Source organism: Dromaius novaehollandiae, chromosome 3 (assembly GCF_036370855.1).
Source record: "Dromaius novaehollandiae isolate bDroNov1 chromosome 3, bDroNov1.hap1, whole genome shotgun sequence".
Taxonomy (NCBI): domain Eukaryota; kingdom Metazoa; phylum Chordata; class Aves; order Casuariiformes; family Dromaiidae; genus Dromaius; species Dromaius novaehollandiae.
The window spans coordinates 32909782-32936807 of NC_088100.1; the positions used below are offsets into that span (position 1 = coordinate 32909782).

The window sequence follows — 27026 nt, forward strand, 5'->3', positions numbered from 1 at the left end:
TCACTTTTCTTAACTACATTTAGCAATAGGAATCCTTCATATCGATAGTTAAGGTCTAAAAAGCCTCTTCATGTGTGAAATGTATTACTCACTGGAAACCCACGAGCACCTGGCAGTCCTGGCTCTCCCTAAAAAAGATAAAAATGCAGTCTTTCAAGAGGCATTAGCACATAGTTTTCTATACAACATACAGGAAGATGCTCCTGTCTTTTGGCGGGTATCATTTGGTGGATGTATTCTGCAAACATTATTCACTTTGATTAATACTATACTAGTTTCAGTGAGACTTGATATAGAGGTAAGACTTAATATTCAATACAAAAAAGACAGCATCAGGCCTTTCTTTTTCCAAAATAATTCAAAGACATTGGTTACTCTAACTTTTGATCTGTATTTCTACATCTTGTTTGTCTGATTGCTGATGAACTCAAGTTTCAGTGTCCAGGTTCCCACTGTGACATTATTACAGCACAATACAATGGAAACAGTTTTTTGGTTACTGAAAATGGTAAACCTTAATGCCATCAATGTAATGCTACTCTGTCTTATTGCTGGCTGAGGGTACCGTGTAAGAAGGGCCCAACAGGATCAATGTCTGTATTCTACACATGCTTTAATATTCTAAGAAAAGCTGCAGCACTGCATTAGCTGCATACTAAAAAAAAAATGCTGCTTAAAAAAATCACTTAATATATAATTTTGCTTTTACCTTCTGTCCTTTTGGTCCTGTTGCTCCACGTGATCCATCAGGGCCTGTGAGACCCTGTGGAAGTAAGGTATAAAATGTTAATGCAAAGGTTACTTGTGTTTTTTTTTTAATCCCAACAGAAAACATTCTAAAACATAGAATAACTAACCTATTACATGAGATAAATAAGTAACTGCAGGAGACTTATAACTCATATGTCTACTCACATGTACAGATGGAGCAGAGTTACAACTCTAATTTACATTCAAACACTGCCCAGGTTCAAAGTACCATTACAATGAGACCAAATGTGCTCTAAAATTATCTTAATTTTTCTGAATCAGAGAAAATTACTGCAATGTGAGACTGATGAACTTAGTTCACGGCTCAGGTTAAAAATGACAAATGTCAGTGTTTTCCCTTTCTAATAAATTTCCCATATTTAAGTACTGGAAGAAGTGGGAAGATTCTCAGGACAACTGAGTATCTGAAATCACTCAAGGAAGACCGGTAGCCTTTCATAGAAGCCTTCTCATCCCCTTTCTCCACATACGCATTTCAATGGGATTTTTAAAAGTGAATTTTCAGACTCTCCGTAAGAATTATGTATTGTTAAAATCAATTTGTACAGACACAGATTTGGGGATTCTCTGTACCTTCAGCACACATCAGGCCATATTTTGTTTTAGTGAATCCTCAGGATACAAGAACTTAATGACAATTAACCTCAACTATCCTAAAATAAAATATTGCTCATGATTTTAAATTCTGGGTCCTATTTTTAAAACAGGGAGTTATAATCACTTGAGGCCAGGGCTTTGCACTATACACTTTCAAGTCACAGCTACATGGACCAGCTGGAGTCCTGGCTGACCAGGCAAACAGTTAAACAGTTTATTGAGAACAGTTGTATCCTGAGAATGGATACAGACCTGCACTTGAAGAGCCACAAAATGATGCAAATGCATTTCCTGAACGACATATAGTCTTCTATCTTATACCTGAACCACTTATAGTCTTCTATGTGTCCTTCCCTCTTTTTTATCACTAAAATGCTGAAACACTAATTACTGAGGAAGAAAACACAGGCAGCAGTTCAGCAATAGTATCAGACGCCACCCTGAGGAAAGTTTTTCCCCTTCCTTCTTGTCAGCCATTATTAAAGAACATAAATTTGTATTTCAACTTCTTTTCACTCAGGCTGGTGGCTTTACGGAAGCAATGCCCTCCATGACCTCAATCTAAAGACCACATCAGCAGCCACTGTACCTTGTCATTCAGTCCTGAAGGAAATGACACTCCCCAACTTTCTGATGGCCACACGCGGCAATTAGGAATAACTAACAAACTCACATCTCCTTGGGGAAGAAGCAGCTCTGGGGGCTGCCACAGCTTATATAAACTAGGACATTCTCTATTGGCCATATCCTCTGAATGAAAAATCAACAAGGCTGCCAGGCAAAGCTTGAGGTTTCTCTTTGGACCACACTTGTCTATCTGGCTAAAATCAGAGAGCAATCATGATATCGTAACTGGAGGTTCATCCGGAGTTCTTTTGTTTTCTTTTGTTTTCGACATTTTAATCAGCTTACATGGCTTAGAATTTTCCAGAGCTCCATAAGAAAAGCCTTGCTTTTATGTTTGTCCAATACTTTCCTTTTCTAGTGCACTTCTAGCAATTCAGTGTTGATGCAAAGGGATATTTTCTCTGACAATTTGCTTTCTAAAGCTTACATGATCATTATGGGCAATTATTGTGCAGGATTTTTACTCAGTCTATTAAACACGGGACTGAAATAGCTTTTGAAAGAAAAATAAGATTTAAAATATCGGAACTGCCTTACCAATTAAAAAATAGGAGAAGGTATTATAAACCTAAAACCTCAATTAAAAGTGGAATGCACAGTGGGAGTACAATTAGGTCCTATGTTTTGTCTTCAACTAAAAGAAAAAAAAGATTTACCCTTTCAGAATAGGGTATTTTAGTATTATTGTTTCATTCATCCACTAATTCCAGGGAATATGCAAGTGCAAACGAATATTAAAAGCCTAGGTGAGTTTTAAAAGCTTTGTTTCACAGGAGTGTGTTATTATGAATTCTGGTAAGGAGAAGAAAACCATGCCTTAAGTGAAAAGCATAGGAGGCAATGATATTTAAAGCTATGGCCTGCTTATGGGTTTTTTACATGTACAAATGGGTTGTGGTCTGCACTGCTTTCAGGAAAAAATGAAGTTGGTATGAAATACTGTATTGGCAAGTCCATTTCCTCTTACAAATTTAGAATTTCAACAGTCTAACTAAAGACTGTTTTGGCTCCATCTCCACTAAATATCTTTCAAAAAACAAATAAAATTAACTTTAACAGTACTGTAATCTTCTAGAAATATTAGGCCTTTTAGTTTATATCATTTTAATATTCTGTATGTTATTAATTTCCCGCATACAATCTGTGGTTTTTACATTTTAAATTATAAAAAGTATTCTACTACTTATGTATATTAAACATTAGTTTGCCTACATCCTGGCATAATAGCTAAGTACTAATGCAAAAATTGACTTCATAGCAAGAAATGCTTTTAAATAGTGGTCTCAAGAGAAATATTAAGTTTCCCATAATGTATGGAGGTGTTTTTATTGCCACTAATTTGTTCAAAAGATATAAACAAACATTACATCATCAGCAGATGATCTTGAACCTTTAATTCTTCAGCTTCCACAGAGAAAGGAAGATATATTATCAGATACACGCTCTGCAACGGGTCTGGGTGGGGGGTTCAGAATAACAGTTGTACTGAAACCATCGTTTCCCCCAGAAACACAGTTAAAATCATTCTTCAGCTTCAACTGAGTAAAAACATATCCATTCACTTTAATAACAGGAGCTGACCTAAATGGTTTTCCTGCAATTATAAACTCTTAAGTTTCTCATTTATACAGTACAGCAAATACACAGGCCTGCAAACTATATGTATGTATGATTAGAATTTTATTTTAAATTACTGTGAAGTTGATGTATATGGTTACTGTTGTAAGTAAACTGCAGTCCTTGGAAGACAGGTTCCCATGATCAAAAGTTATAATGTAACATTTCCATTATGATTTTATTACAGCTTGACCAGCTACTATACAAATTTCAGGGCAATGGAAATATTTCCAAGCAATAGAGGTATTTCTTCCAGTTCATGTTGCATGCTTATAAATTTAAAGTATCCTGACTGAACTCATCACGACTGTGGTATACTAACCACACGCTGGATCCTCCCATTTTCTCCTTTTTATGAGCAATAGACTAATGAGACCTTGAAATAATTAAGAACCTCCCCTGCCCCCGTTAAAGGTCACCTTTCCTTACACAGCCCACTGCCCCCGGCCGGCCCCACCCCCACGGTGACCGTTACGGGCCGGGCGCGCACCGCACCGCCCCCCGCGGTCACCGTTACAGGCCGGGCGCGCCGTCAGCCGCAGGCGCCCCCTGCAGGTACCCCCCCACGCCACCCCCGGCCCAGGGGCAACGGGTCTCTCCCGCCCTTTGTGGCTGCCCTGCCCGCGACACCCTCTTTGCAGCGCCAATGGCGCCCTCAGCCTCACCGGGTGCTGCCTGCCGCCTAGCCCTTTGCTTGAGTCTGCGCTCCGTGCCCTGTTCCTTGCTCCTCAGGGGGCCAGGGGCGACCTGAGGCTGCTTCCAGGGGACTGAGGGCTGCCCCAACCCTGGCAGTGGGGAGCAAGCCGCAGTCTGGAAGAGGGGTGCTGTTACGGAGATTTCCCTTTTCCTACCTGTCTTTCACTTAGCACTGAGCTCTCTCGCCCTCTTATTGCTTCTCTGAAATAGGGCTTGCTGGGGACGGAGGGCACTGTGCATGTAGCACCTCACACAAGCCTGTGGCCAGCAGCATGGCCACCTGTGGGGCCAGCATGTGCGGCCCTTCCTGGGCTCCTTCGGCCCCACTGCGGCAGTGCCCAACAGCCCGCGCTCTGTTGCTCCTCGGCCACCTCAGCGTCCCGCAGGGCGGCTGCGGAGCCCAGCTGCCCCAGCTGCCTGACCGCCCTCCACCCCGGCTCTGTCCCCATGAGACAGCGTCTTTCAACCTGGAGAAAGCGCCTCTTCCGCCATGCACGCTGCTGGCCCTTGCTGGAAGTTGTGAGGAAGCCAAAAACCACAAAAGGAGGTCACACTTCTACAGAAATAGACTAAAATCAAGTATTTTTCCTAAAAAAAAAAAAAAAAAAAAAATCCAGAAAAAGTCAAGTGTACTCACATCAGCTCCTGGCTCTCCAGGCAGGCCGGGGGATCCTGCTTTGCCTGTGTCCCCATCTGGTCCCTTCAGGATTTAAATGGACAGTTAAGTGTGTTTCAGAGGAGGAAGCAGAGATAGCGAGAGGAAGAATAAACATAACTTTGTACCTCTGCTCTTACAGGAGGTAACACAAAGTAGTCAAAATCACTTACCGGTGGCCCTGGGGGGCCGTTAGGACCTCTCTCTCCCTAACAAGACACAAAAGGGAAGGTGTTAGTCAGAGCAACAAGAGCCTTTCATGGTTCCTCATGAAAAACACTTACCTACAGACTATCAAAAATAATCCCAAACTGATTCTTATTGTACGAAATGAAGAAAAAAAACACATGATCTCTGTTACAGACTAATAGGAATAATCCCAGACAGTTCTGACAGGAAATGGGGGAAAATACAAAGCAGCTACTATCAGGAATAATCCCCCAAATGCTTATCATGCTTTAATAGGAACGATACTACATAATTCCTTTTGAGATTAGAATTATAAAACCCCTACGCCCCATTAAGTCGAATAATCATAGCACATGACCATGATTACCTGTAATAAATAATCCTATATTTTCCATATGACAGATGATCTGAAATGCCTTTTTCCTTCCCCCCCTTCTCACCCCCCCAACACCTGAGACAGCCAAATTCAAGGCTCCTCAGAGTCAAATCCTGACAGTGAGAATGGCGCAGGCACATCAGGAGGCATTTCCTAGGTAGGGCATGGGAAACACTTACATCGATGCCATCAATACCGGGAACTCCTGGTGGCCCTGGTGGACCTGGGGGGCCTGGTGGACCAGGGGGACCTCTCTGAAAAGGAGTGAAAAAAAGAGCAATTAGATCCCGGCACACCTGTAGCAACGTGAAAGTGAGTCTGGGGGAACAAGCACAACTAAAGAGAGCTCCTTTGGGTTGGTCAGAGAGTCACGGCTGATGAGGATGAACTGTGTCCTTACACCGGCTGTGTCAGGACACATCAGCCCTATCCCATCTTAGTTTTAGCAGCTGGTGACAGCGATGACCTCGCTGGCTGAATGGGGGTAAGGCGCTGAACCCCCCAGCTGCATGCCTGCACCCCGCAGTGCCGGCGGGAGGTGCGGGCTGGAGGAGCACCGCTAACGGCAGGGCCACGGCAGCGCAGAGGGGAGCTCGGGCTCCCCTAATCCCTGATCTGAAAGCCACGCAGTAGCGACAGGGTGGCAAAAATAACCAAATGATCTTTGCGAAGCAAGCACTGAAATTCACTAAGATACTCTAATTACTCATACAGCCAAAATAAGAGAGACAGATTTCCTAAGACTTTGTGTCGGCAAAGAAAACTTAAAACAACTCTCCCTGCTGCACTGTGTTCACCACCACAGCGCTTTCCCTTTTACCTCAGGGTTACATTAATGTCTACAGATGTGGTAGTACTCAGCTCCTGAGGGAGAGGTATGAGGAGGTGCTGAGGGACACTCTTTCTCTGTGAGCGGTTTTGCAGGTCTCCGGTCCCATAATGGGGGGCACTGCTCCCCTTGCGACGCTCCAGCCGCCCAGCACGGTCCTTACAATGGGGCTCTGTAAGTGCACCGCTGCGACACGGTCCCGTGCCCGGCCCCACAGCACTCTGGCTGCATCTCAGACCCAGACCAGTCTTTCTAGTAATAATTCAGCCAGCAATATTTTTAGATGGAGTGTAAGCCCTGCCGTCCTCCTGGGTGCTGGCATGGTGCTCCCAGGGCAGCCCTGTATAGGAGTGCACACACAGGACACCCACCTCCCTGTACACAGCTCGCCTTTCCCTAATAAACGGGCTAGTGTTGTGTCAGAGTCAAAAACATAGCTACCACAGAGCAGAAAAGGACTGAAAACCCTTCCCTGTGCTGGGGCCAGGGCATGACAGGAAGCTGCCTTCAGTTGCCTGAAGAAACTTCACCCAGAGCCTTTCCCTGAGCACAGAGCACTGCCTTCCCCCAGACTTACCTCGATTTCTGTCTGGCTTATCTGCAAAGGAGAAAAACAGAGTTAAAGTCAGAGTAAACTTACTTGAGCCAGGCAGAGGCAAACAATTTGTAGAAAAAGCCCCAGAGGCAGTGGGGCTGGGCCCCAGACATCCCTCGCCATGGTCTAGAAGCTGTTTAGGTGCCTCCTGACACCAAAACCCCCAATGTGCCCAGCAGCTGAAAGGTGAGCCCTGCTTCAGGCACCCCTCAGGTCCATTTATTAATGGCCTTGGAGAGGGTAGTGGGGATTGGAGGAAAGCTGAAGGCTGGGAAAGAAAGGATTGAATGACAGCAGCTCCTTTAACCCTTTGCCCTGCTGCTGTTTCTCCGGGCATGTCCTTCACCTCCTGCCACAGGTTTCCCTCCCTCTGGGAGCTGGTAAGGGAAGCAGATGCCATGAGGCATCTGCAAAAATCTCTTCTCTCTGCAAGGCACATGTTTTAAAAGTCTCTGACCTGAATAGTTGGTAGGAAGAAAAAATAAGAAAGTCATGGAAGAGTTAAAATCAGGCTGCCACTGAGGGGGGTTGGATTTCTAAACGCACCAAATTCCAGACAGGTATGTTAAAAATAGACATTGCTGGCCGTTAGGAAGAAAATGAGGCTACTGTTGGCTGCTCGTGCCACCATAGGAGATACAGCCTTCATGGCAGTCCAGTTAGCTGGAGTGCGAGGATGAAAACGCCGCTCACCCTGGCTGGGAGCTCACCGCAGCCTTCTCTCTGGGGTCGCAGCGGGTCACAGTGAATCACCATCCACTGGATTTCAAACTGCCGAAGGAGAGAAAGGTCACGTTAATTCAGTGTAAATGTTCACATTTGCAAGGTTTTAATAGGAGGAACACTGACCAACTAACAGTATGTTTTAAAAGGTGGGTATTTAAAAATACCAGATACAGCTTTGTGGCTGCTCAGATGCTACACTTGACATGAAACAGGAGGATGGTCTGACTCAGCCACTGGGGCTCGCTCCAGAGCAGTTCTCTGCCTTCACTCCTCCTTCTCCAAAGTTTGTAGGCATTTTAAGCAGGGGGCATAAACCTCTTGTAGGATTTAAGGAGAAGAGTTGTCACAAGCATTCGTTATAGATGTTGTTTACAAGCATAGGTGTTTTTTTCATATTATACTATAGCAGTGGTGTTATTAAAGGACACACATTCACGAAAAGATTTTCTCTAACTGGATGGTTATGTACATGAAGAATGAGAGGTCTGAGGTCAGAAAGGGATGGTCTAAGTATGAAAGGTTCAAAAAGCTGGATCATATGTGCACTAGCAACATTCTGCAATTGAAAAACATACACCTGTGAGATTTCATATCTTTAAATATTTGTATTCAGTGCTGGAAAATGGCACAGAATTAAGTCAATCTCTTCCCAGAAAAGGCAACCAGGTCTCTCTTGATGTGCTGTATAGATTAAAAAATACATAGCCTCAGCCGAAAGTTACTGAATAGCTCAAATACACAGCTTCAGATGCATGCTCTTTCATATATAATGCATCATGTGGTATTTTAAGTACCAGAAGTATATTATATCGTGCATATTTATTGCATTTAAGTTTTAAGTCTTGTATTTTTTTCCCTTCCCATCACACAGTATCAGCTTGGCTCATGAACCCCTATCGAGTGGTTTATCCAGTGATTTCTCAACTTGATAAAATTCAGAGGCACCTACTGCTGTCTTTCTTATAGATGGCTGGGGAGTGGGGTGCAAAGAAGGGTTTTTTCTGTTGCAACATAGAGTCCTAGTGTGGAAAAGACCATGATTTTTTTTTTCTTCTGAGAAGCTGAAAAAAGAAGTATTCAGTTCAGGGTCTTTCACTTTCCACTTCACTGCTTCTCTGAATCTTGCTCCTTATTCTGTCGAGCTGAAGTAAATTCCAGCCACCCTTTCCTTAACAATGTCTCAGTGCTTCCTGGCTGCCTTCTCTCCTCCCTCTAGCCTATCTCATTGCTATCTTCAATCTCAACCTAAAGCTCTGATGCAGAAAGCAGACCATCGTTCTGAGATGCTTTTCTCCCTGCCGACTTCCTTATATTGACTTAGTTGCATATTGGCTGTTACTGCTAATAAATGCCTTGAGTCTGAAGTCCTTTAAGATCTCTGCCAAATACCCTCAATTTCTTTTTGCTTCCACCTTCCCCATTCGGAGCTGCCACCCCTGAAATCCTTGCTATTGCATCTCTGCCCTTCTATTTACTTTGCAGTCATCACAGTTTCCAGAGTGCTGTGAATAGAGCACAAAAGAGGCAGTACTCTAGTTTCTTTTACCTGTTCTGTGTTATCTGACACCACTGTCAGAGTCAATTCTTTACCTCCCTTATCCAGTTCTCATTTTAAAACTGTTCCCATTCCTTAAGAATAGATAACTGAATATCTTAATATACATATGAAAGAATTGAATGTATGCTATTTTAATATCAATCAGGATGCCATACAATAATAAAATTAAGAGGGGGTGTAGAATCTGAAGATGCAGATTCATAAGAAGGCATAAAAATGGGACTGAATGATTCCTATATGGTTATTTATTTAGTACCATACAACTAGATTTTGATTCCTGAGTCAGGAATCATTACTCATCTCTGAAACTCACTTGCAGAGGGAAGGAGATCCATAATTGGTGTTTATAATCTATTTCTTATTTAAATTGTGGTTGACACGGTTCTAAGTGACACAATTGCCGCTTTTTCTGTTACTATAAAAATATGACATTAAACAGACCAAATCACATTAAAATTGAAAAGTCATCCATTCAGTAGTTCAGATATACAGAACTAAGGTTGCCTGTAAAATCTTAATTTGTACGTAGTCCAAAATTATGTAATCCCAAGCTTTTTAGCATAGAATCCTTGCCTCATTCACTAGACAGAATGAGCAAGGCTGTGGAAATCGGTCATATCCTGCAGAAACTGGAATTTGGGGAGTGAATGAGGCAAAGGCCAGTAGAAAAAGAAGGACTGGTTTGGTGGAAAAGGTAGTTAGATGCCACTGAATGAGTGGACAGTACTCCTGGTTTTGCCTCATTCTTACATAATGCTGACAAATTATTTAAATTGAAATAGCTACGTTTGACCACAACATTCTCCATTATTGGGAGTTTTTTGGATGCCTCAAATTAAAGATCTCAGTACAGGCTGTGCAAAAAGACTGATCAGTGACAACTGTAACTGAAGTCAACAGTCTTGAGCTGTGTCTCAACTTATAAAGTGATGCATAATTTCTAAGTGTTCTGAAAAATGTCTTTTAACACGTATCATCAGCAGCCAATATCTGCATCAGCAAATTCTAGTTATAGACAATTGTTGCTTTTTTTTTGTCTTCTTTTTTCTTTTTTCTTTTTTATACTGAGGTGAGAAAGATGTGAGAAGAGAAAATGTTGGGATCGGTTAAACTTTGATAAGTGACTGTCCAAATGTCAACATTCATGTCAGGAGAGAATACTACTAGTGAACACATACATTTTTAAGTTCAAACCCAGTTTTTCAAGTTTGAACATAATTGGTATTAATTTAGAGAATGATAAATTTAGGAATGAGATTGTAAAATATGATTGCTTGCTGCAGTAGGGACTTGACTCACGGAGGCAGGAAATCCTTTTAGTGTCTCATATGTTGTCTTCCAACATTCTTGCACGGCCAGTGAGAAAACTAATTGTTTTGTGCTTGATAACGGGTTTGAATCGTGAGTATTAAGTAAGGCCTGATTACCCTTATGAGATTAGGACACAAAAAAGTCCTAATAAGTGAGGTAGGCATTTTATGCAGAGAAATTGCCTAGCATTATTTATAAAACATTGTACCATAATGTGAATGTGAAAAGAGTTTTAATAGTTGGAACAGCCAGTTTTGATTTGACATTTCTTAGTTCCTTATGGCTTGGTCAGACCACATTACTATATTTTTTCCAAACAATTGATGCTTCGTAAATTTTTTGCTTTCCACTTTTACTATTGTTTTGAGGTTATGTAAACCAAAGATTGAGCTGAAAGCTGTTTCTCTTTTTAAAAATTAAAAATAAAACCTTTTTGTTGGCCAGGTATTAAAAAGTGACTGGCCTCACGTTCATTTAGGAAAGGTGAAAAAAGAGCAGCTATGTCCTAGCCTGGGTATCAACGTACCTTTCCCCACACTAGCATTTCGTAACCATCTTGTTGATTACATTAAGTGGATTTAAAAGATGCCACTATTTTGAAGATGTCTCATGTAGATGTTCTACCAATACCAATCTAAACTGTTACTAAGGATGAAATGTAGGTATGGAGTTCTCAGAGATGAACCCCAGAAAAAATCTGAGATAATCGTAAAGCAGATTTATGAAAATTAAATCCTTTTAGTGGTATTTAAGACTTGTAGGTTAATATTTTTGATATCCTTTTTCCGAGATTCCTACAGGATTTCAATTGCATTTTAATTTCGTACTCAGTGCATACAGATAATTGGATTAGTTATGTCTATCTGTTCATGGTTTTGTCTTCCTAAATTCAATGGAAATGCCCTTAAATGCCCACATGTTGGCATATCTCACCTGCAGAGCTATGCAATTCAGTTGTCTTATTAGTACTTTAAAAAAACCTGAGGGAGATAAAGGCTAAGGTAAGATTTAGATGAGGCCTAAATATCTGCAGTAGTACTTGCACTATAGCAGCAGAAATCACAGTGAGGCATTCAACTGTACCATAGCTTTAAGGAAACTTGTGACACTCTTCTGGGGTAAGTCAGAGCACATTTGTGCTCCCTGCACCTCCCTCAGTTACTGCCGCCTCGGGGGTGATTCAAGGAGAGGCATTCCCTTTGGGGGAGTGCAGTTCAGCTGATCAATTTTCAGGTAAAGATCCTCTATAACTTTTCACCAACGGTATCTATGTTTGTTCTAGAGGAAGTCTGCTACCTATTGTTTGTATGTTTATTCTTAAGTGACCAAGAATAAACTATCTATATTTAAATATATCTTGTTCTAGAAGCATTTTAAACATTTTTTTATCCATTTTCCTACATCTCTCTAATGGCTTTTTAAAGCTTCACTTTCCTTGTATCTTTTTCAAAGCCCTAGAGCAGTACAGCAAATTCTGGTGTTATTTGACCTTCCATAGCAGGGGTTCAGCTTTTGAATGTGACAATTCACAGTGTGTGTGGGGGGGGGGGGGGGGGGAGAGAGAGAGAGAGACATGAAGGCGGAATTTTTTACAATGGCATAATCTGGGCCATGGTGTAAATTAATCTCTGTTCAGCAGATGCTGATAAGAAGCTTCCACTTAGATGTTACAAGCCATATAGCCGCACTAGTTAGCAGCATTAAATATCAATTAAATAATGACTGAGGATCAATTCTAGCAAAGCGTTCAGCATCTAGTATGAGCAGATCAGGGTAGTGCCTCTGAAGTCAAGGGAACTAAGGCAATTTACATCATCTCACAGCGGTTAATATTTGAGCAATGAGAAATGAATGTCTTTACCTTTTTATAACAAACGTGGCTCAGGAAGTTCTTTTTCAGTTTTGAAATGATGATGTATCTGTATTGCTTAGTCTTTATAGTGGATTATTTGAATTACTTTCAGATAAAAAAGAACTACTTTCTTTTTTATCTAAAAAGCATAAAATGCAGCAGTAAACCTGTATAAAATTTTGCCCTCTCTAAAACATTCCAGAAATGCTAGAATAAATTCTTGTTGAGGCTCAAAGGCAAGCCCCAGTTTCTAATGGAACTCTTGTCTATTACTCTCTTAGGCAATCATAGTAACAACAAGCAATAAAGAACCTCTTTTAAAATGACACATTTTATAGTGAACCTATAAGCAGTTGACCTATTCTGCAAGATAGATAGAGCACTCAGAATACTGGGGGAAAAAAAGAATAGGAAACACATGATTTATGTCCTTTAAAAATTATACCACTGGAAGTAATACAGTTTAACAATGCATGGAAATAAATTAGAGATTGTGCCTGGGACATATTAAATAACCAAGACTGGTGAGATGTTTAAACTGAATATAATCAAGCAGGTTAAAGAATATGCCTACAAAATCCCCAATAATATATTTATTTACTCCATGTAAGGAGAAACCAAAAAGAGAGACTAAAACATAGACTTGTGCAATATAAAGAGCCATTTTAAAACTAGTAGTCCATCAAATTGTGTATTTTCTTCACCATGTATTCAGATCATGTGGTCTTCCTAAATCTACATCTTTATAAGATCAGGTTGCACAATATCATTGTCAGTTTTGACATCAAAATACAGGCCATGCAATTTAGTCTAGTGAGTCCTGTGTCAACTCCACAGTTCTGACTGAGTTAAAGTGTATTTCTGGACATCCAGATTAAGTTTAAAAAATTCATGTGATGCTTACCTACTTCCTTTCCTGACAATTTGTTCCAACGCTTCATTATTCTTTTTGTTAAACAATGTGCACCATATTCCTGTTTCAAGACCTGCCATATGTAAAGATTTGAGCTTTTTCATGAAGTACGCTCTCTTATGGAGTCTTTATGTAGACACTCTAAAGGTGTAAACAAATCCTTTCAATGATAACTGATGAGCTGTAAAAATGACTTAATTCCATTTTATTCTTTCATCCTTGAACGATGTTGTCCTGTACTTAACATTCCCCCGATCTGAGGTAGCTTGACACTATTGCCTAATGATGTTAGTGCTTACACATAGATAAGGCAGAACTTAATGCTTCATTTAACATTTAGCTATTCAAAACCTTCTTCTAACCACTTTAGTAGCGAGAATCTGAATATGCCAATTTTTTCACCACTATAGTGTCATAGTTGCCTAAAATTCTGCTACTACATAGGCCCAGAAGCTGCCACCAGGAGCAGAGTTAGCAGTTATATCATACTTAAGCATTATCGATATCCTCAAACTAGAAACCCTAAAAACACCCTCAAACTAAACACCCCTACAAGATGTCTGAAGGGCCCAGCCTAAGAGGTTTGCCTTATTTGTATGCCTTACTGAAAAGAGCAAGTCTGTGCAGAATACAGTGACATTTTTACTCAAAACATGGCTGGAGAGGAAGGGGGATAAAATTTCCAAAATTTGTCTGCAGCTTTTTCTGACCTTTTTAATCTTAGCTAAAAGATCAGCCAGAGCACCAACACAGAATGGGGAGAAATCTGAGTTCTAAGCCAACGTGACCCTAAAACTGCTTCTCTCTCCCAGTTTGTTGGCTGTCGCTTCTATTCATTACTTCAAGAGCGAATAGGAGCTCTCTTACTTTTAAGAAGGATGACTGTATGTCTAACCTGAGGGCATGGTTTAATGCAACACTGTAAATTAGGTGTTTTAGTACTATTACCTTGATACCTACACCTCTCTATGCATTCAATCTATTTAATCTAAATATCTTTCCAAAGAGGAATGCAATATTTGGTTAGAAATTCTTACATCCCTAAAACATGCATAAAATGTATATTTGCATTATCCCATCCATCCATTCATCTACCAGTATTCCTCAGATCAGACAGCAAATCTAAAATACATATGCAGCTAATCATTGCATTGATTATCTACTCCAGCATTACTTTTGAATGGTGTTTTAAAAGATCAGCTTTTGTTTTCAATAGAATTTATGTAACTTAATATTTCCTAATGGACATCTCTAGAAATATGATGGATGGCAACTTTCAGACACCTGTGGCAGCTTTCTGTCACCATTTTTTGAGTAGTACTAACTTCAGTACAATACAATAGTTAGCTATACATACAAAGGTGATGAAGTATGAGATATTTCTTATCCTGCAAAATGTGTCTTTTGAAGTTTATGCAATGCTAGTTATCCTATGGCCACATTTTTGGCAAAGCATATGGAATACAGTTAATGCAAGATTATATTTTCCTTCACTTTGCTCATTTTCCTTCAAAACTGATGCAGATCTTCAGTATAGCTACATGGAAAACAGTTACAATATATTAAGTGTCTGATTTCTCTCTTGCCATTGAACCTATTTTGAAATGAATACCCAATATCCTATACTCTTACTATTCATATTATGTGTTCCTAGCACACTTAAAGAAGATCCTTGGAAAATGAACAAGACAATATATGGAATTTTGCAGTGTTTTGTACAATTTTTTTCTACTATATTTTTAAACTGTTTCCTTTCAATCTACAAAATGAATTCAGAAATAGCCTTCACAAAGTCTTAAAGGTCATTTAGTGCTACTATGGGACAAAATTCTTACATTATTCAACATAAAGTGCAATATGACTCATTAGCTGAGAAAACACTTTCAGAGATATCTAAAGACAAAATGCAGATGTGACAGCTAGAAATTGTTTTCTCTCAGAAATTATAGGTATGTCACTTTCTCTGTATGCTTTTTTTTTATTAATTGCTCATCTCTGAAACTAAATCAGATAATCAAATAATAAAATCCCTGAGGATTTTCATATTCAGTTTTCTTTGTGGAAGGGCACAAAAGCATTCAGTATTTACCAGGTGTCACCCCCAGTGATACTTTCCCCATCAAAGTAACTGTCCTTGCATTGCCGTAGCATGAAGAGGATACTTTTAGCATTAAATGCACTAGAGGGATATAGAATCAGCTACCTCTCACTTTACAGAACAAAGGAGCCCTCATGCTGAGTCTAGGTATCCTCTACAATGCATAGAGAAATTTGGATATTTAGAAAGGAATTCACAGGAGCAAGGATACAGGAGTGGGTTTTCCTGAGCTGACCAGCTACCACAGTGGTGGGTGAAATTTTTGCCTTGGCTGTGCTAGGCCCTTCGGTGGATTGGATCTAGCCTCTAATTCTACTCTTATCCCTGATAGGATTCATAAGAAAGAACACTTTAACAGTTAGTTGTCTACTCCAGGTCAACTTTTTTGGAAAAAAAAAAATCAAGCTAATCAAAGAGAAACTGCCACAGTCAACGTTATCATACCTGGTAGCACAATGATTAGAACAGTCATCTGGGGATAATCTCTGATTTACAGCTCAGATTTAAATGTGGGTGTCTTAGTTCTTATGTGAGCATCAGAGTAGATCAAAGAGATACCGTCACTCCTTCTTACCAGAGATATTCCAATTTTATTAACTGTTTTAAAATATTTATTGTGCCAGAGACAGGGTCAATCATCTAGCTGATGGCTAGTGGACACATACGAGAGAGGTCTTGGATCTTGCTGAGTGAATGCTTTGCTCTGTCTTTGGTGTGATGTACAGGCCACCAGCCCACATTCTGAGACCTCCTTCTGGATCAAGCTCCATATAAAAGACAAGCAAGGGAACACCCAACTGATACATCAGACAGAGCAGAAGCCAGTGACAGAAATGTAGATGTCTGAGACACTTCACTGCTGAAACTTAGACATACCCAGGATCATCTCTTGCCTTACATGGTTTATATACGTGCGACATTTAAAAAGCAAAGCTAGTACTTACCTACTGAAGGGTTTATTTTCTTCCATTTCTGCTTTCAGAAGACTTTTGAAGATGCATTCCACAAAAAAATGATAATGTGTAAAGCTCCTATAAAGTGCATTTTGCAGTAATATAAGATTTTGAAACTTACCGGAACTGAAATTTGAGGATTATTTTTAAGTTTTCCAAGCACAGCAAAGCCATCCATGCTGATTTTCCCCTTTGGTTTTATGTTTAAGGATTCTACCTTAATACAGTCAATAAAAAGTGTGACACTGTTTGCTTCCACGCTTATCATAAGCTTGTGCCATTGGGAATCAAACAAGAAAGGCAAATGCAAAAATGATGCAGTTTGGAGACTTCCATCCAGTCCTTTATAAGAAAATTCGACACTTTTTGTTGGACCATTAAGATTCACTCCAACTTGTTCTTTTCCTGAAGAATCCTGAATTTGCCAAATAGTCCAGTATTTCTGAAGTGTGGCCCCCATCATGCGAAAAGTAGTTAGAAAGGAATATTCGTCAGGCAATCCATTGGAATACAAAGCACTGTGTAGGATCAAAATACAGTAAATTTGTTGTGTATTTGTTCTGAAAAGCTTTACGTACCATCACAGAGTAGTGAGAATCAATTGCTCAGAGGAACCATATTTCAACCACTCTTGTTTGTGCTCTTACGTATGAAGAGCACTGAAATGGGATATCCTTTTAAATCACTAGTGTTGCGCTTCATTTGGCAAAGGGAGCCAGTTCAGAAATGTGCGTTCTTTCTACATTATACAATATTTATGATTACTCTTTCTACATTATACAATATTTATGATTACTCTTTCTAACTGTAATGGATGAAGCAACAGCAGACTAGCACTTAGTCACTTAGTGTGACTTTATAATTGACGAGGTAGGTAGTCAGTGCAGAACTGTTTTGTTTTTGAAGACATAAGAATATCTTTGCAAATGCGTTTTCTTGTTCAGCCTAACAATAACCATTTCATTAATCTAGCTATCACTTCAGCAGAAACAAATCATTCCTTTGACAAGTATTCACACAGTAAGAACCTACACTTAAAATGCATTATAATCTGTGACATTCAACCGCAAGACTACAAGCAGCAGGGAACAGATATGCTAAAGTTAAAATCTTCCATTGTTTTGCAAGTCCTGTAACACGTGCAGTTTGGAAACAAAAACAAATGGGCACTATCTGCTGTATCACTGTCTAAATTCATGCTGTGATTTTATCTCAAATGTGTCAGTGAATCCAGCAGAGTATTTAAAAAAATAAGCTTTTCGCATTCAATGGATGGTAAAATTGTAGTGTCGTAATCTAACTGACAGAATACATTATTTGTCCTCTGTCCATATTTAAGACTAACTTTCAAAAAGAGTTGTTTGACTAAAATCTCTTAAGTATGGACACACGCAGAGCTATTTTGTGGCCAGCATTCATTAGGACTTCTTGGGCAAGTAGGCATTTCAAACAAAATTATTTTCGAGTGTTAGATCAATCCTATACCAGCAGGAATTCAGTGATTAGTGAACCTCTGTAATCTCAATGACTACTGGTTTAGTAAGAGAGTACTTGCAGACAGCTCATCGTGCAGCCTTAACGTGTCTCAAGCTGTAGTGCAGTCATATTCCAGCAGGAGACGGCACAGCCTCAGCAAGATTTCAAGAAAAGACAAAGCCTGGAAAGCAGCAGCAGCTTCACTTACCGAATAAACCAAACTACATTGCTAGTGCTTCTCTTCCTTCCCCACAACCCTGCAGTTTGTTATGTACCTCAGCCACAGGGAAAGCTGATGGCTGAGGAGGAGAATGGCTAGGTGGAAGATTCCTCATTACACAAGGCGTAGAGACAAACGAAGGTGGGAGAGGGCATTCCTTGGCAGTATCTTTAAAATGCACGAAATTTGCTGTGTCTTGTTACACCTCTGCTGACAGAGCAGTCTGTCCCAGCTGGCCTTGTGCTATAACATTTTATCTAACTTGTGATGTTCTCTCATTGTTTTGTTTTAGCTTGCATCTTGCCATCTTAAATGCAATTGTCAATGTCTGGGCATTTTACCTTTCCTCCTATTCTGAGCTCCTTCCAGTGTTTACTACTTTCCACTATCCTTCATTTTCCTTATATTTCCTTATATTTTCTTTCCTGCTACAGGAGCTCTCACTTTTTCTGTTCAGACACACATTCAGCCTCTTACTAAGGTCCTGACCCAGCTCAGCACGTCTTTTATGGACCTCTGTTTTCTTCTTCCTCTATAATCTCTCTTAAACAAGTATTTCAATCTCCTTCTCTGCTGCTAAATCCTTTACTCATCTCACTTCTCTCTTCAGCTGCTAAATCCCACTGTTTGTTCTTGCACAAGAGCTGTTTTTACTACTATCCTATCCAAGGTGTTATTGCTAGGTTATTTTTTAAGTAGCCTCTATGTGACATTTCACTTTCTCTATATCAAGTTTGGTGGCTCTAGAGGGTCTGTTATGCCACCCTCTGCAGCTAAAGGCAGTGTTACTAATCACAGATCCTCCAAGGAGAGAGTTTCATGCTTCCTCTGCACTGAAGAGTTTTGCTGTCATGGCAATACTGGTTAAAATATCACACACATTCCCACTCCACTTCAGCTGACATAACTATACTGGCAAAAAAATCCTAGGTAAACATAGTTACACTTTTTTGATTAGAAGATTGTTTATACCAGATTGACAAAAGGGTTCTTTGCACTGTATTTAACTACCTCGTCAATCCTTTAGAAGCTATCATAGGGGCCCTCCTTCTTTTTCGGAAGTTAGAAAGAAAAGAAGTATGTTAACTTTTTCATTGATGCACAAAGCAGAGGAATTGTGTAAGATCTTTTGACATTGGTAAGAAAAAGCCAAATTATAAGAAATGTACATAGAACAGTAAAGATAAAAAGTCAGTACATAAACATGTGCATGATAACTATTCAGCAATCAGAAGGGCTGCTGCCTTTAAACTAAAGTTTAAGTATCAGTAATGTGACTCAATATTATTAAACTTAGTAGGACCCAGTGACAGAAAGGTATTCTGCACAGGAGTGTTATTCTGCAAGATTTATATGTATAATTTAAGTAGAGCAGAGACAAATTCTCATCTCACTTATTATGACAGCAATGAAAAGCAATTCCCCTGTTTTTTTTCCCCAAAGCCTATCATCTTTATATAGGCAAAAGCCTACTGAAGTCAGCAGCTTAAAATGTTAAATAATTAGAAACTATGAGAAACTTATAATGATACTTAAATAAACAAGGCAGCAATATAACCAAGATATGTCATCTGAACAGGCAGTGAAAAGCCTGAATAGTGCCATTGACTTCAGGATTCATTAACAGCAGCAACATATTTTAGAAGGTTAGCTATCTACTCATTTAAATAATACAAAATAACCTCTTACTATAAACCTATTTCTTTAAGAGTTAATTTCTTACTGGGCTCCATTGCCCACAGTAATAACTTAATCCTTGCTAAACGAAGGCTTTAAAATGTAAGTACATTCTACTGCAGATAGCTGTAGAAATTCCTCCAGCCAGTCTCATGACAATGCATTTTCATATAGGCCTGGGTGCGGGTTCCTTGGCTCAGGCTGGAGGCTCTGGTATCGTCACCTCCTGAAGCGCCACCCAGGATCACAGCTGATCTCACAGGCACAATCTGGCAGCCCTCAGACAAGCAATAGCAATACACAACCAGCTAAGCCTTTTTAAAAGAAACTGTCCCAAGTCATTAGCCAGGAGTAATTTGCTGGAACTCATTAGCCTCAGCTGGTCTTTCTTCTTCAGAAACATCCAGTTCTGAGCTAATTATTACTCTTATGAGCTGATTAGCTTCTTAGCTGCATTTTGTCTTTTCCATTACAGTGCCATCATCAATATCAATGGAGCGGTACTGCACAGGACATCTTACTTGTAGTGCAAAAGGAAAAGCAACCGAAGAACTTTGGTGCCTTGTGCAGAAAGCCAGATCTTCAGGCACATGCATTTGAGGGTCATTACTCCATAGAGCAGCATTATTCCCCCCAAAAAACAGGAAAATCAGGAAATCAGCCTATGAAATTCTTCTGTGCATGTTCCCAAACTCCCAATAAAGCTTTATAAAGTTCCTATTTTCATGTTAAAATTTCCTATCAGAAAGTGTTTGCTTGTCTGCTTGTCATGTCACCTGTTAAAGTGAACCATACCGTACCACATCCTAAACAGAAGTGCTATTCAAAAAGCACCTTGATTTTTTACATTATTTCTACTGAGATGAGAATGCAGGCAAAGAGGTATCATTTCTAGGTTCATAGGCTACCTTCACACTACTAAATTAAATGTGCCCAGGACTGCTCTTTGGTACTAAGTTCAACTGGCATGAAAAAGTTTAAATCCTCTTACTTCCAAAACACAGGGACCCCATGCAAACTTCTTCCTGGGAATGGCCCATGGCCTGTGCTAACTCCCAAGCTGTGCTGAGGAATTTAGAAGTGTACTAAGCAGTCTGGGCCAAAACCATGCCGAGGTCTTGTCTAATAATTTAACAGTATAGACGATCAAGTCTGAAAATCTTGGAATGCTGCCTGGCATTAATTTATCCTTACAGATATAGACATAGGGTGCGCATTGCAGCACAATACCATTAGGGTGATTCCCACTTGGGAGGTCAAAGCATTAAGATTCCACCCAGTGCATAAAGGTGGCCAGCTTTTTTCCCCATGTAACAAAAGTATCACCAACATATTCTTGTGTGCTAACATAATATTTTTAAAGCTTTCAATTAAAAACCTGTGCAATTATTATCCAAATTTATGGTATTCATTTTGCACTTGTTAACTAGTTGATACCTACAGTAGATTGTTAGACTAAATTGAGAAATGACAGCCTCAGTATATCAGAGACAATTGGTATGAGTCATGGCAATTTCACAGGTGTTCCTGCACTAAGGAAAGAACACTATGTTGATTCTTCAGCAGATTTTACACTAGAAGCAGCACAGGTCAATGGAAATTTATTTGGATGATGGGAGAAGCTTAAGTCAAGACTCGTGTGCAATCATTTTTGTTCATTCTGTTTGACCAGCTCTGCGGCTTACCTGGGTTATACTTCTGGACAGTGGCAAGTATACTAACCAGCAAAAAGACCAAGCTAAAATTTAGCAGCTATTTAGGGAAGCTATGTGGAAAAAAAGGCATAAGTTATTCCTGCTTTATTCAGCAGAAGCTGAATAAATATGCTGAGCCATTCCCACCTACCTGAGCTCACATTTCCATGCTCTAGCCACTGTAACGTTTACTAGTCTGGGCTAGTGTAATGACCATATGCTAGCCTAAAAATTATTTTCCTGTTCCTGACAACCACTGACAGAACAGTGAAGGTCAGGTCCTCTGTGCTGATAGTATAACTGGCTGGCTTGCCATTTCCATGCAGACACACACCTTTCCATCCCTCACAACTCTCAAATGCCTTATGCCTTGAACTCTACTTAATAAGGAAAAGCCTTCTTTATTTCGTAAGGCACGGGACCACCATTTCCGTGGCTGGCCGGCTCCCTGGTGCTGCTCGGTGAAGAAGGTATAAGAGGGGACATCTAAAGTGGAGCAGGCTCAGAGCCTGCTGTTGGCTGACGTGATGGCCGAGGAGCCCTCCGCAGGCGCCCACATAGCACTTGTGCCTCCACGCCTTGCCTCCTGCAGCGCAGGAAACGGCGGTCTCTGGGTTTTGCAGGATTACCCGGATTTTGCCTCCGCCATCCCCTGGGGCAGCAGGAGCTCGCAGCCCCAGAAGCGCGTACCCGGGAGGCTGGGGTTTCCAGGGCGGGCGGACCCGGCGCCTCGGGCGGACCCACGGAGCCCCGCGGAGCCTCGCGGAGCCGGCGGCGGGGCGGTGTTTCAGCACCGCGGGCGCGAACAGCTCCGCGGCGCGGGGCGCAGGAGGGCCGCGGTGGGGCACTGCATAACTTGCTACCTCCTTTACCGCTGCTCGGGCATTAAATCACTGCAAATTCCTACCAGTAAAACCCAGCACCCATCCCACAGCGTATAAATGATGTAGAGGTGTTTGGGTTTTTTTAAAGATTTTTGTAGGAACTGATGCTAGGTTAAGGTGGGCCTCTCCTGCACTGTTAGCCTCAGTTACCTACTCCCAAATTCCTTCTGAGCTGAGTGAGAGGGGTGCATGGGAACATTACACTGGAGCAGAGCAGCAGGACTAGGCTCAAAGACAGATAAACAGCACGCTGACTGCACTAGACTACTGTCAGGGCTCAAGGTCTAACCCATTCCCTCAGACAAGACACACTGCTCAAGTGCAGGTGGCTTTTTAGTTTGAACTGGGGCCAGATTTCAGTTATACGATGAGCTAGCGTTACAGCGGAACAGCATAAAGCTGACTGGAGGTACCAGTTAGCGTCCTGAATGTGATAAATTCATGATACTACAGCACCACCGCCAAGCCAAAAAGCCCAATGCAGGTAGTCAGCTCAGATGCCATGGCATACTGACATCAGCTTGGTCAGGGCTAACTTGTGTCTCTCTGACCTGAATCTCCCTAGAGCCATTTACAATAGTGTATCTAAGTGACCTGAGCCAGCTTTCTTAAAAATTAAAATATTGACCGCATCGATAGCTCAGACTCTTTCTGAGCTAAGAAACAAAAGCCAAGAATCTGAAAATCTCCCATTTTTAATGAAATGAAGATCCCATTTCCTCTCTGTAGTTGGATTCACCTTTATACATGGGCAGCCTTTATTTGCCACTGTAAAGGAAAGTAGCCATGAGCCCAGCATAACCAGACAGTTTAGCCTTAAGCTACTGGCTTAACCTAATGGCCAAGAAGGTAGCAACCAGGAAGGAATGGAGCAAGAAGGACTTATCAGTGGTAGCTGGAGTACGACAGAAACACCTTGCATTCTGATAATCCCCAGTTGAAACAGTAGTCCAATTAGAGGCCTTGCCAGTTCATTGCTAATTAAAAGCATTCTTGCTTACAGAAGGCACTGGACCAGAATCCAGACTTGCCTAAGTTTGGCAAAAGCATCTCTACCCTGCTGTACTGTCTCTATTCCTTCACCAGCATCACTCGTCTGGCCCCTAAAGCACAAACATAGTTAGATTCCTAAATCCTGGCTCTTACTGCAATTTGCCTGTGACAAGCTAAAAAACAGTTTTCATCTTTTACAGATTAAGTGAGTGGAAATCACCCGGAAACACACATGTACCTACTATCCAAAACGCAAAAATAACCTACCATATAATCAGCCAGCTTATATCCTACCTTGCCCCTGAAGTCCTCACACAAACAGAAAGATCCCTTTCTTCCAATGTCTTTAGAAAACTTCCCCCATTTTCCCACTTTTTTGCCTCCCTATCACTTTTTCTGTCATTTATGATTGCTGGCATCAGTTCCTAGAGGTGAATCCCTTTCTTTCAGTGAATTTCCAGACATCCTGAGCAGTACCACTGGTAGAGGAAAGTGTAATTCCCTCAAATTGCTGTTGCAGAATCAGTTTAATCTGGTGCTGTCACTTAAAAAAAAAAAGTTGGACTCATCATTCTTATTCAAGAGCTGTTCAAACTCGGAGATCCAGAATGAGGAGAGCAGCTATCCCTTAAATAATAATATGGCAAAAGATATATATTTTCAAGGCAAACAACAAAAGGCTTTACCTGGTTGGGATTCTGAAGTCTACATTGGGTCCCAGTTTATAAGCCACTTGTAGAGCAGTGGAGCCCACTATTCTCTGGACAATTCCTCGGGAAGCAGCTTTTTCTATTTGGAACTGGGAAATCAGGTCAAAGCCTACAAGAAAAAAAAGCATATCCAGAATGTAACTTTTATTTTACTTTTATTAGAGAATTGTGCAATCAATCACAGAGCTGAGTATAACCTGATACAGTTTCTGAACAGCAGTTTTTTTCCCGAAAAAGTCAGTATGCTACTTGCCTGGTAAGTCATCTTGGCCAATCCTGATGGTCGGGCAGAGATCAGTTCTCTGACTTGAACCCAGAATGACTGGCAGTCCTACAAAAAAGGGGTAATTTGTTAACCATGTATCTGCACATTGCCTGAGATCCCTTAAAATAGGAATCAAGTGAAGCAAATAAGGATTTTATGAATTAAATAGAGCCATATAGATAATAGTAAGTACATGTATTTAATAATAAATTTTAACTGTACTCAGTGAAGTCAAAGGTCTGAGAAAATAAGTATCTGTTTCTAGGGAGCTCCAAATTTAAAATGATAACTTTTCTGATTATTTGCTTTTCTTCTTCTTTTTTTTAAGCCTTTAAATTAGAGGGTTATAATTCTTCTTCTTCTATAGCAGAACTATGGAGAAATAGTTGTACCAGCATAAGAAGGCCTGCAGTGTAAGCAGTTTTTGGTCTGGAACTTTTGGTGGCTTAAGTAAACTTAAAAAAAAAGCCAGTTACCTAAATCAACAGCCTCCCTAATCCCAAGCAAACTTAAACAAACCTCTTCCCAACTAAAGAGGCTGTTGAGAAGAGAAACTATTGACATCTCTTCTGTCCTCCCTAGTGTTCCTGGTCTTCCCACCTTCCTCTGCACCACGTTTGATCAGAGAATGGACATTCATGAAATACAGGGTGGGGGCAAGCAGGACTTACAGACCTTTTTTATTGACCCAAGCTAGAATGTAGATGAAATTCCTTTGAGGAAACCAAAATTAAATTTTTTTCTGAATACTATCTGTTGAAAAGCCCTGAAGTGAGCATGAGAATCCACCAGATTCTCCCAATTCAAGGAAAGAGGAAGGAAAAATAAATGTTTATTAGAAAGAGTTCTGCCCAAGTCCAGTATGAGGTGAATCTGGAAAATATTAGTAGATTCTGGACGGGGAGTAATGAGGCACGCAAATTGGAAGGAGCTGCATTTCCAACCTACAGAGAGCCTCTTGTGTGCTGCAAGGACTCCAGCATAAATGTGGGTTTCCTTCTAACAACATGGACTTAAAGGGAACATTCAGGCTGACATGTTAAACCTTAGAAACAGCCTCATTCTATACTGTTGGATAAGACATATGGCTGACATCCAGTCATTTACATTTTATGCCCAGCAAATAAAGTGGATCGAGTTTGTTGCCACATATAGCAGAAAAATATTTAACTAGAAGCACAGAAAGATGGGGCTTTTGTGTGTGTCCTGCATCTGCCACCTGTATCTAGACCTTAATCTTTACCTTAAAATGTATCTAATGCTGGATTTAAAATAATACACACAGCTTTTTTTTTTTCCCTCTTTCTCATATACATACATAGATACGCACATGCATGCACAAACGGTTCTGCCTTTCAGTGATGGCTAGCTAGAGAGTATTTTAATTTTGAATAAGCTCTGAATAATTCCTTTGACAGTCAAAATTACAGAAAGATGAAACAGGCAAATTCTGTCTCCTTACTTGATTGTTGCTGGATGGTAGCTGAGACGAAAAACCCCAGAAAACTACACACGTAAAGGAAAGCTGTAATTTTCCTGCAAACAGAAAGAAAACTGCAGTATGAATGCATAGTTTCTCACAGATTCTGTTATTGGCTTTCTCCTCAGAGCCATGCATATTATAGGTATAAAAACATGAGTAAAGGATTTACTAACAGAATTGACAAGACAATTTCTTTACATAAGAACTTTTTTCTTTGTCTGTGCAGCAAAACATGTCTATAAAGCTCTTGCTATTACCGTTTCTTTCATATAACACTGTCATAAAAACAAACAACAAAGGCAGCTGGCAAGGATAGCTTTAACTCTTCTAGTCTCTTATTTACAGATTTCTCATAAATCCCTCTTGCTTTCTTACCAGTTGCTTTTCATCTTCACTGCTGGTTTTCTTCACTTCTTTCATGTGAATATTTGGTGTATATATTCACACTTTCTTATTCCTTGTCATGAGTCCTATTAAAGAGAGTGTGAAGGGGTGCAGACTGCCTCATGCAGGACTCAGCAAGGAGGGAGGTTCAGGCTGCAGAGGCTGTTTTAACCTTGCATAGGGAAGGAGGTGGAGGCTGGACAGACATGTGTGTCCTGGTGGGGTCTGAGGGCGGATCTCTGCAACCAGTTGCATATAAAGAAGCAAAGAGAGCAAAGAAAAGGCTGCTTCTTATGCCAGCATGGGGATAGGGAGACTAAGAAAATGTGACTTAGGCAATGCCAGTCACTGGATGGCAGAGTCTGCTGTCTGGGGAAGCAGATGAAAGAATAGCATGCACCAAGGGGTTTTGAGGAAACTGGTGGCCCCGACCTTGTGTTAAGACTAAAACTTTGAGGACAAGAGAACCCCAGTCCTAGAAAGAAGTTATTTTTACTTCTCATTGATTGACTCATCAGATGGCCTTGGGAGGATCCAGATGGTGATGTCCCAGTTGATTTTTCTGAATAAAAACAGTTATTTAAAATAGTTTTCATTGCTTTAGCTTGAAGCTTTTCAAGGAATCCGTGTGTTACTAAGCAGACTGCCTTCCTTCGTCTGTCATTGATAAAATACTCATTTTCCATAGACCGTACATATATTTGGACACACAAAGATATTTATTCATATGCCTCACATAGATGTAGAGAGTGAAAGGGACTGAAATCTATATGCATGAAAAGGTTAAGGAAAAGAGATGAACATCAGAAGGTCCTGATAGTTATTCCAGTCAAAATTCAGTTTGCATGGAAATACATGCTAGTTTGTGCTAATACCT

At 40.5% G+C, this 27026-nt stretch overlaps 1 protein-coding gene across 1 annotated transcript in view; it reads right to left on the minus strand.

The window, feature by feature from the left end:
- The window catches only part of COL9A1 (collagen type IX alpha 1 chain), a 70472-nt gene extending 44232 nt beyond the window's left edge, over nucleotides 1–26240 (minus strand). The window contains exons 1-12 of the mRNA XM_026095933.2: nucleotides 26141–26240; nucleotides 25745–25818; nucleotides 24271–24348; nucleotides 23994–24126; nucleotides 16485–16881; nucleotides 7646–7723; nucleotides 6935–6955; nucleotides 5708–5782; nucleotides 5137–5172; nucleotides 4946–5008; nucleotides 710–763; nucleotides 93–128 (exon numbers count right to left, since the gene is read on the minus strand). Coding sequence (XP_025951718.1) covers nucleotides 93–128; nucleotides 710–763; nucleotides 4946–5008; nucleotides 5137–5172; nucleotides 5708–5782; nucleotides 6935–6955; nucleotides 7646–7723; nucleotides 16485–16881; nucleotides 23994–24126; nucleotides 24271–24348; nucleotides 25745–25818; nucleotides 26141–26154 — 1059 coding nt within the window. The 5' untranslated portion in view covers nucleotides 26155–26240. The remainder of the gene's footprint in view (nucleotides 1–92; nucleotides 129–709; nucleotides 764–4945; nucleotides 5009–5136; nucleotides 5173–5707; nucleotides 5783–6934; nucleotides 6956–7645; nucleotides 7724–16484; nucleotides 16882–23993; nucleotides 24127–24270; nucleotides 24349–25744; nucleotides 25819–26140) is intronic.
- Nucleotides 26241–27026: the final 786 nt, after the last annotated feature.